At 53.8% G+C, this 10743-nt stretch overlaps 1 protein-coding gene across 1 annotated transcript; it reads right to left on the bottom strand.

The window, feature by feature from the left end:
- Positions 1-6784: 6784 nt before the first annotated feature.
- Positions 6785-7870, bottom strand: LOC139835498 (uncharacterized). The gene is made up of 2 exons (XM_071825355.1): positions 7343-7870; positions 6785-7072 (listed from the first exon to the last, which is right to left on the bottom strand). Exons 1-2 carry the CDS (start codon positions 7868-7870, stop codon positions 6785-6787), a joined length of 816 nt encoding a protein of 271 aa, XP_071681456.1.
- Between the last annotated feature and the right edge of the window lie 2873 nt (positions 7871-10743).

Here is a 10743-nt window from a genome sequence, read left to right on the forward strand (position 1 = left end):
CCCCGCCGCGCTGCGTCGCGCTCCAACGGTGGCTTGGCCGCACGGGTCGAAGCCGCACGACCAGCACCTTCACCCACAGCTTCTTTTCCTGCACCAACCACGCCGGTCATCATTACCTCGACGCTGCCGGCGGCGCGGCCAGCACAGAGCCATCTTGGCGGGTCCGGTGCCACCAGCACCGGCGAGAGGCACTGGCGCACAGGGACGGTGCCGAAGTAGACGCGGTGGCTGCCAAACTCGATGATGCGGCCGTTCTTGGGGAAGATGCCGCCGTTGGCGAAGCAGACCGCGTTGTCGTTGATGAAGTCCATGGCGTAGATGCGCTGCACGAGCGCGGACACCGTACGCTCGCCAGAGATCTCGAGGATGCCCGCCCGAATGTGAACTCCTTCAAGCGCCACTTCATGCCCCACGGTGGGCGCCAACTGTCGTCGTGGCGAACGAGCAGATGCCATAGGATGGCTTAGATTGGGGCCGAATGGACGCTAGAGGATTCGGGGGAAGGTTTGCGATTAGATGGGATGAACTTCCGGATGCTTTCCTCAAGAACACAACCAAAGGCCGGTACGCAAGAAGAGAGACAAGAGGAAGAACTCTTTACTAGATCGCTAGCTTCATTGATCTCAACATGGTTACAGGTGCTTGAATACAAGTTCTATCGTCTAATCTCCTCTGCGGACGCTCGCCTGTATGAGGCAGTACCCCCTCTCCTTATATAGGGGAGAGGGTGGCTTACAGAACAAGGAACCCTAATGGCATCTTTGACTGGACAAACTACTTTACAAAGCTACTTTAATCATAGATGACGCCGGGGTCCTCTTTAATCAGGAACGCTGATGTCCTCCGGCTTCTTTCAGCGTCATCTCTCTCTTTGGCGCCAGGGCTCTGATTAAAGCCACTTTGCTTAGCTCATCCTTGTCTTCTTGCTCTGAAGAGAATCTTTGACCAGTGCTGCCGACAGGCCCTTCTCTCCGGTATCTTCTTTACCGGTTTTCGGCGTACCCCCTTGGGGATGCCGGCTTAGCTTCACTTAGCCCAAACTCCTACCTTTGTTTCCGGTAAGAATATTAAACCGGTATCTCGATGGCTCAAACCATCCGGTTTGGCATGCCTTTGGCATACCAGGGGTTATCCCCCCAACATTGAGGATCACTCACGTAAATTGGCAGAATTTTCTGAGTTACCTACAGAGAATTCAACCCAGATTCGTGACAGCAAGAAATCTGTTTCTGCGCAGTAATCCAAATATAGTATGAACCTTACTATCAAAGACTTTACTTGGCACAACAATGCAATAAAACAAAGATAAGGAGAGGTTGCTACAGTAATAACAACTTCCAAGACACAAATATAAAACAAAAGTACTGTAGCAAAATAAACACATGGGTTATCTCCCAAGAAGTGCTTTCTTTATAGCCATTAAGATGGGCTCAGTGATTTTAATGATGCACTCGCAAGAAATAAGAGTTGAAGCAAAAGAGAGCATCAAGAAGCAAATTTGAAACACATTTAAGTCTAACCCACTTCCTATGCATAGGAATCTTGTAAATAAACAAGTTCATGAAGAGCAAAGTGACAAGCATAGGAAGATAAAACAAGTATAGCTTCAAAAATTTCAGCACATAGAGAGGCATTTTAATAACATGAAAATTTCTACAACCATATTTTCCTCTCTCATAATAATATCCAGTAGCATCATGAGCAAATTCAACAATATAACTATCAAATGAAACATTCTTATCATGAGCTATATGCATAAAATTATTACTCTCCACATAAGCATAATGAATTTTAGTAGTTGTAGTGGGAGCGAATTCAACAAAGTAGCTATCATTATTATTCTCATCATCAAATATAGGAGGCATATTGTAATCATAATCAAATTTATCCTCCATAACAGGCGGCACCAAAAGACTACTATCATTATAATCATCATAAATAGGAGGCAAAGTATCATCAAAGAAAATTTTCTCCTCAATGCTTGGGGGACTAAAAATATCATGCTCATCAAAACCAGCTTCCCCAAGCTTAGAATTTTCCATATCATTAGCAACAATGGTATTCATAGCGTTCATACTAATATCATTAGGTTTTTTAATTTTCGCATCAAACCCTCCATGTCTTAACTCAGGAAATAGATTAAAAAGCTCCATGTTGCTTTCCATTATGCCTAACTAGTGTAAAACAAGAAACAAAAAGATGCAATTGCAGGATCTAAAGGAAATAGCTTCGAGCACTTACAATGGCACCAGAAAATAACTTAGTTACCTGGGACCGGAGTGTGAGTGCCTTTTTACCTTTCCTCCCCGGCAACAGCGCCAGAAAATAGCTTGCTGCCTACTCACACTTCTTTTCCTGTAGACAGTGTTGGGCCTCCAAGAGCAGAGGTTTGTAGAACAGCAGCAAGTTTTCCCTTAAGTGGATCACCCAAGGTTTATCGAACTCAGGGAGGAAGAGGTCAAAGATATCCCTCTCATGCAACCCTGCAACCACAAAGCAAGAAGTCTCTTGTGTCCCCAACACACCTAATACACTTGTCAGATGTATAGGTGCACTAGTTTGGCGAAGAGATAGTGAAATACAGGTGGTATGAATGAATATGAGCAGTAGTAACGGCGTCAGCAAATACTTGATGCTACAACTGGCATGTGGTTGATGGTGGGAATATTGCAGGCAGTACAGATGCAGTAGAACAGTAAACAAGCGATGATTGCAGTATTTGGAAACAAGGCCTAGGGATAATACTTTCACTAGTGGACATTCTCAACATTGATCACTTAACTGAATAGATAAATGCTATACTCTACACTTTCTTGTTGGATGATGAACACCACTAATTGCGTAGGGCTACAAGAGCACCTCAATGCCGGAGTTAACAAGCTCCACAATATTCGATATTCATATTTAAATAACCTTAGAGTGCATGATAGATCATTGCAATTATACCACGTACTAACATAGCATGCACACTGTCACCATCATACTATGAAAGGAGTAATAGATCACATCAATACCATCATAGTAATAGTTAACTTCATAATCTACAAGAGATCATAATCATAAACTACGCCAAGTACTACATGATGCACACACTGTCACCATTACATCATGGAGGAGGAATAGAGTACTTTAATAACATCACTAGAGTAGCACATAGATTAATAGTGATACAACACTCATATGAATCTCAATCATGTAAGGCAGCTCATGAGATAATTGTATTGAAGTACATAGGAGAGAGATTAACCACATAGCTACCGGTACAGCCCTTAGCCTCGATGGAGAACTACTCCCTCCTCATGGGAGACAGCAGCGGTGATGAAGATGGCGGTGGTGTCGATGGAGATGCCTTCCGGGGGCACTTCCCCGTCCCGGCGGCGTGCCGGAACAGAGACTCCTGTCCCCCAGATCTTGGCTTCGCGATGGCGGCGGCTCTGGAAGGCTTCTCGTACCGTGGCTTATTCGTATCGAAGATTTAGGTCAGGGACCTTTAAATAGGCGAAGAGGCGGAGTCGGAAGGCTGACGAGGCGGTGATACCATAGGGGGGCGCGCCCCCCCTAGGCCGCGCCGCCTTGTCATCTGGTGGCCCTGTGGCCCCCCTCTTGTGGCTCTCGGGTGTTCTGGAAGCTTCGTGGGATTTTAAGATTCTGGGCGTTGATTTCGTCCAATTCCGAGAATATTTCCTTACTATGATTTCTGAAACCAAAAACAGCAGAAAACAGGAACTGGCACTTCGGCATCTCGTCAGTAGGTTAGTTCCGGAAAACGCATAAAATCATCATAAAGTGTGAACAAAACATGTAGGTATTGTCATAAAACAAGCATGGAATATAAGAAATTATCGATACGTTGGAGACGTATCATCAAGCTACTAAAACAATAGGTGAACTTGTTCTTAAACGATACTTTGATTGATGAGAATTTTATACTACCTAAATCCTTTGACTTGTGTATGATCAGGTACGAGGATAGAGGAAGCATCGCACGAGGAGGAGGAGAATAGATGGACATGGTTCTGGACATGAAGACACCTCATGGACGCGCGAGGAAGGAGAGGGAGGCAAGCGCGAAGGAGGAATATTTAAATAGAAGGCCTCATGGCCCAGCTTTATAGATAAAGCTACCAACACCATACAGAGTCAAGATACAAGTTCGAAACACCAAACCACACACACAAGACCCGATCCGAGATCAGGAGTACATCGCCCCTAGCCGACACCACATGAGAAGGTCCTAGAATAGCAGTATCGATACAACGCCCTGAAGCGGGTCGAATGAGAGACTAAACTGCAGTCCTAGTCCTCGCATGAAGCCTCCTGAGCTCGTCCCGCGCCACGTCCAGCAGCGCCCTATCCCTCCGTCTGACCAGAACCCTCCATGACTGCATGTGGATAAGCATATGATAGAAACGTCAGCCGAGTTACCGATCATCTTCCCTTCGATAGTTAGTTTATTCCTAATATTCCACAGAGACCAACTGAGGGTCGCAAAAGTTAACCAAACTAGTCTACGAAGGGGGCCTGCCAGACCCTGCACCAGTGCAATGAAGTCCCCAGCCCCTACCGGGTTCCAATCACAATGAAGGAGTTCCCTAACTCCAGTCCACATGAATCTCGCCATGTGGCAGGTGAAGAAGATATGATTACAGTCCTCAATCTCTCCACACAACGCACAATGGCCGTCGGTGGGTCTCATCCTCTTTGCCACCTGCTCGCAAGACGGGAGCTTCCCTCTGATCAGCTGCCACAATCTTGATCTTAGGAGGTACCCTAGTCCGCTAGACCTCCTTGAAATGTGTGACAGCCACCCCCTGTAGGAGGCCGTGGTAGACGGACCTGGTCGAGAAGGTCCCAGAATTCTCGAGCGACCACGACACCCTGTCATTCTGCTCGTCCACCGGCAGAGCTTGTACTTCTCTGCACAAGTTATCCCACTCCACGGATTCCACAAGACTAAACCGACGGCGGAACTGGATGCGCCATTCGCCAGGGATCCCACCTAGCACCATGGTCGCATGCACCGTCACATCTGGGTGGGTGCAGCAACTAAACAGGCGAGGATAGCGGGCGCGCAGGGGCCCCGACCCCACCCACCAGTCCTTCTAGAAGTAGGTCCACTTCCCATTATGAACTGAATGCTTCGCCCCCATCTTGAAGTGCCACTTAATTTTCTGGATGGCATTCCAGAATTGTGATCCCCTCATCGGCACTTCCTTGGAGAAGAAGTCATGAGTGCCAAGATATTTGGCCCTGAGGAGGTCCGCCCATAGGCCCTCCTCATTCTGGTAGATCTTCCAGATCCACCGGAGCATGAGCGCAATGTTCATGAGTTTAGTGTTGAGGATCCCCAAACCCCCACCTCCCTAGGTTTGCACACGGTAGCCCAGTCGACCATGTGGTACTTCCTAGAGTTCCCGACTCCTTCCCAAAAGAATCGGGACCGAGACCTATCCATCGCATAGTGGGTCGAGTCATGCAAAAGATAGACACCCATAGCGAACATCGGTAGGCTCGAGAGAAAAGAGTTGGTAAGCTCCAACCTCCCCACAGAGGCCAAAAAGAGGCCTTGCCAGGGATCTACCCGGTGTCCCACCTTCTCCGGGAGGAACTCCCAGTCCGCAACCCTAAGCGGACCACCGTTCACCGGGAGCCCAAGATACCGCAAAGGGTAGGATCCCATCTTGCAGTTCAGCAGGTTAGCCAGCCTGCGCTTCTCCTCCTCTGGGACCCCTGTCACTAGGACTTCGCTCTTGTCAAAGTTAATCTTCAGACCCGACATATTCTCGAAGCACAAGAGGAGGAACTTGAGGTTGGCAATGCCTCCGTAGGTTCGATCAGGATCATCGTATCATCGGAGTACTGAAGGTGGGTGACCACCCCGGGGATCAGATGCGACACCACCCCTTTGATGTGGCCTGCCGAGTTAGCCTTAGCCAGCATGGCCGCTAACGCATCGACAAGGAAATCAAAGAGGATCGGGGATAGTGGGTCACCCTGACGCACACCCCGCGCGTACCTGAAGAAGGGTCCCACTTCTCCATTAACATTGATGGCCGTTTGGCCACCCCTGACCAACTGCATCAAGCTATGGACCACCATGGCCGAGAATCCCTTTCTCAGCAGCACTTCCTGGAGAAAGTCCCAATTGACTCTGTCGTATGCCTTCTCAAAAGCAAGCTTGAGAAGAAGGCCCCCAAGCCTCTTCACTCGAAGCTCGTGCATAATCTCATGTAAGGCTAGCACCCCCTCATGTAGACATCTCCCACCAATAAACGCAGTTTGACTATGATCGATCGTCCTATGAGCAAGCGGCGCCAGACGAATAGCGTAAGCCTTGGCCACAAATTTGAAAATAACATTAATAAGAGCTATGGGCCTGAATTGCTTGATAGTATCCGCGCCTTTGACCTTGGGGATCAGCGTAATAATCCCAAAATTGAGCCGCGCCACATCCACCCTACCAAGGACAGTCATTTAGGAGCGTGAGAATATGTCCTCGCAAGATTCCCCAAAATCTCTTGAAGAAAAGGACCGACAGGCCATCCGGCCCCGGTGCCGAGTCGGGCTTCATACTCAAGAGGACCTCATCAGATTCCTCTGGTGTGAAAGTGAGTTCCAGAGCTAGGTTCTCGCCTTCCGAGATTCTCTTGCCCCTCTCCCAGAGGTCAGAAGCCAAGGAGAACACCCTGTCCTCCCCAGGCGCCCCCATGAGCCCCCGATAGAAGTCATAGACATGTTCCATCAGGTCTCGCTGGTCGTCCGCCTCCCCCTGAGGTGTAATCAGTCACGGGATGGAGCACTTCCTCCGCCGGCCGTTGGCGATGGCATGGAAGTATTTGGTGCAGGAGTCCCCCTCCAAGGTCCAGCGCACCCTACTCCTCTGCTTCCAATATTCCTCCTCCATCCGGTCGACCAAGAGTAACTGGTCTTCCAGATGGTACCTAAGGGCCCATCCCTCCTCATCTAAACCCGCCCCATCAGCCTGCCGGTCCAGTTCCTCTACCTGAGATAGCAAGTTCTCCTTGAAGAGTCGCTTCTCCTTGCCCAGGTTGGCGCCCCAGCCTTTGAGGAACTACCGTAGGTTACGGGCCACGCACTGCCATAGGTCAATGCAATCCCGATGCAGACCGAAGTCAAGCAGAAAGTGGTTGAGTTTAGACAACACAAGCTCCCCGAAGCCGTGGACACTAAACCACCAGGTTTGGAAGAAGAACCGTGGTGGTGGACACCTCGTCGCCTCCCCACTGTCCAGCAGAAGTGGGTTGTGGTCAAAGCCAATCCTCGTAACAGCTGTGACCGAGCATATGGGAAAGCAAGCCTCCTAGGACATGGACACAAAAACCCGATCCAGGACGCACCTAATCGGGTTAAGCTTCCTGTTGGTCCAGGTGTACCGAGCCCCTGCCCGGTTAAGCTCCCGCAGAGCCATGTAGGCAATGGAATCATTGAATCGGCGAACCCTAGGCCAATCAATGTTGTCGGTACTCTTATCCCCAGCGGAGCGGATGAGATTGAAATCTCCGGCGATCACCAGCGGGACCTGACACTCGGTGACCGCCCGCTCCAGTTCCCCTAGGAACTCATCCGTCCTCCCATGTTCGGCTGGGCCATACACCAGCATGAAGCACCAAATCATGTTGATGTTGCGTTGGAGAATCTTGGCTGAGATGAAGAAAACCCCTTTCCTCCATTCCTCCACCTCGAAGGTTTCATCCCGAAAACCCAGAAGTAAGCCTCCCGAGTGTCCGTTTGCTGGAAGCCAATTCCAGGCAAACTGTCCCCCACACTTAAGGCTCCGGAGCTCGGCCGCCGTAAAATCCTGCCTTATCGTCTCTTGTAGGTTGAGGATGTCCAGCCGATTGCTCCGCATGTAGTCTCTGAGCTGGGTCCGGCACCCCTCGCGACCAAAACCCCTCACATTATACGCAAGTGCTCTCATTTGGTCAGCTTCTTGTTCCCTTGCCCCTTCCTGACAGCTAAGGTCGCGCGTCGTGGGCGAGAGACGCGCACACCCCTCCCCAGACCAGACCCCTGTCCGGGGGAAGACATCGATGCTGGCAGAGGGCCCTCGGCCTCCCCAGCTGACTGCGCCACCGCAACTGGTATCCCAGCCGACCCGGCCAGAGAGGTCCCCTCCCCCTCCGCCGAGGCGGGCTGCGCAGCCTCCCTGGCCGCACGCGCCACCTGCTCTTGCTCCTTGCGGGCGGCCACCTCCGCAAGCGCCGCCTGAACACGCTCCTTAGCCCTGATGAGAGAAATGGCCTCCACCGGCGTCCCGGCCGCCGGAGTGAAGACCACACAACTGTCCGCCGCAACCGAAACCAAGTGATCATCCGAAAAAGAGTCAAGGGCGGTAAAATTACCTATCTCGAGGTTCTTCTCGGCAGCCCGCATCTGCGCCTTCTCCATGACCGGCTTGTTCGCCGCCAACCCCTTGTTCCTGGAGCTCTTCCTCACCGTCTTGGCCCCGGACTTGCTCCCGCCAACGTCCACCGTGATTGTCTTGGTGCGCCTACCACGCGCCGCCGGGGGAACCACTCCCACCGGCACCCCCTCCACCACGTCAACCGACTGCCGGGCCGCTGTCGTCACGCCCGTCGACTTGGCCACGGCCGGGCCGCCAACGCCCGACACCAGCCCGCGTGGCACGGTCGGGGTCTGGGGCGCAACCTGGGCCCCCACACGTCCGTCCACCGATGGGATGGACGGCACCCAGTCCGGCGCCGGGTCCAGCACCTGCGACGCCGTCTCCCCTAAGAGCAGGTCGGCGTCCATGACCACGTCGAGAGTGCAGCACTTCTTCGTCGCCACACCCTCCGCGTCCACCTCCGTGATCACCGCCTTGGAGGCCTCCCCGGCCACCAGCGCAGGAAACGCGCGCAAGTTGGAGCCATACTGGTTGAAAAGCCCATCCTCCACCCTGCCCAGCTGCGGCGCGCTGAAGGAACCCAGCACCGCCGCCAGCCTCGTCGAGTCGCCTTCCCCACCCTTCTGCGAGTCGATCTCGCCTCCCTGGCCCTGGTCCTTATCGCCGCTCTTCTTCCAGCCGTGACGGTTCCACGCCTCGTGGCTGTGCTCCTCCGACTCATCGTCCCCCTCGTCGTCCCTGGGAGGCGCCGGCGGCTTAGGAGGCCCGCCATCCTCAGCCCCACCCAGGCCACGTCGTCCCAGCTCCGCCTGCACCCCAATGGTGTACGACTCACCGTTGACCGTGAGCTGCACCGTCCCCTTGACCCGCTCGGGGAAGCGGAATTGGAACCTCATTCTCACCGGCTCCATCGTCCACTTCCGGAGGGAGAGCTCATCAACCTCCAAGGGCCTACCAATCATCACCATGCCGGCCATCAGCCTGTCCTTTTCGATCATGTCCCTTGGCAGGCCCGTCAGTTGAACCCAGGTAGAGGGAATGGCCTTCCCTGGCCTCGGCGCGAGGAAAGCCTCCCTGATGCTGACCTCGGCCTTGCTCAGTGGTAGGTAGAGCTTGCCGCTGCCGGTGCTCATCTTGAGGGTTGCCCGGGAAGGGAAACACACAGTAAACTCGGACTCCGACACCTTGGTTACTTGCCAATCCCACAGATCATCCACCAGGTTCTTAAGCTCGTCGGACTGCTGAATCGCCGAGAGCGGTTGCTGCTTGTCAAACTTGATGACCGCCATAAACTGGTCGCCTTGCTCCTCGTCTCGAATGGGCTCCACCTCAATGTTGTAAAAGCCACCCCCGGTGATGGCGAAACCCATCGCCTGCAGCCTCAAAGCCTTCCCACGGGTTGGGAAATTCGCTGAGATGTGACCCTCCTTGCTACACAACACACATAGGGGGTCGAACTCGCACTTCGATTGGAAGTGCCCGGCGCGCCCGCAACGGAAGCACTCACCGTTGCCCTGGCCCGACTGCTGTCCACCGGCCCCTTTGGCCTTGTTCTTCCCTTTGTGCTGCCCGGCCGCTCCCTGCGCCGGGAGCTTGTTCCCCGCAGCCTCCGCTGCACCGGGGTTGGCTCCCTGCCCACCCCCGGCGCCGCCCCGCGACCCCATTGGCTGCTGTTGACCCCTGTCGCGCGGCCCCTCCTGGGAGCTCCTTCTCCCTCCATCCCTCGCCAGCGCCCTGCCGCGTTGTTCCTCTTCTCCCCAGCGCCCGCCGTCTTGGCGCCCCTCGGACGACTGCCTCCGCCTGTCCCCATCCTCGAAGCGCCGCTTGTGCCCTCCCTGGCCGGCGTTGCCGTGGTTGCTGTTGTCGCCGTAGAAGCGCTGGCCGTCGTTGCTTGGGAGGTTGTTGTTGTAGGATTGGCGGCCGTCACCGCCACCGCCGCCGCCGGGGTCCGCCCCGCGCTCGGCGCCGCGGTCGCCGCCCGCCCCACCTCTCGCGTCGCTCCTGTCGCCTCTCCACTCGCCGCCACGACCTCCGACCCGTCGATCCATGCGCACCACTTCCGCGAAAGAACGGGAAAGCGGTGGTGGCGCAGGGATATTGCGCAGCTACCTTGCCCCCTTTCTTCGCCGCCTCACCTCAGATGCTCGTGCAGGGAACCCTAGTTCTGGTGAAGTGCACCCTTTTGCTAGCCAAAGCCACTTAACCCCCTGTACTGGGCCAGGTGGGACGAGACAGGCTCAGAGCGGGCTGCATCCTCCGCAGCCCCCCGCCCCACGGGCCTGGACGGGCCAGAGAAATCCCCCTTCGGCCCATCCGCGAAGGGCGCCAAGAGCAGTAGTGGATGGGCCGCTGCAGCCAACCCCTGGCCCAACACG

This window comes from Lolium perenne, chromosome 2, assembly GCF_019359855.2.
Source record: "Lolium perenne isolate Kyuss_39 chromosome 2, Kyuss_2.0, whole genome shotgun sequence".
Classification (NCBI taxonomy): domain Eukaryota; kingdom Viridiplantae; phylum Streptophyta; class Magnoliopsida; order Poales; family Poaceae; genus Lolium; species Lolium perenne.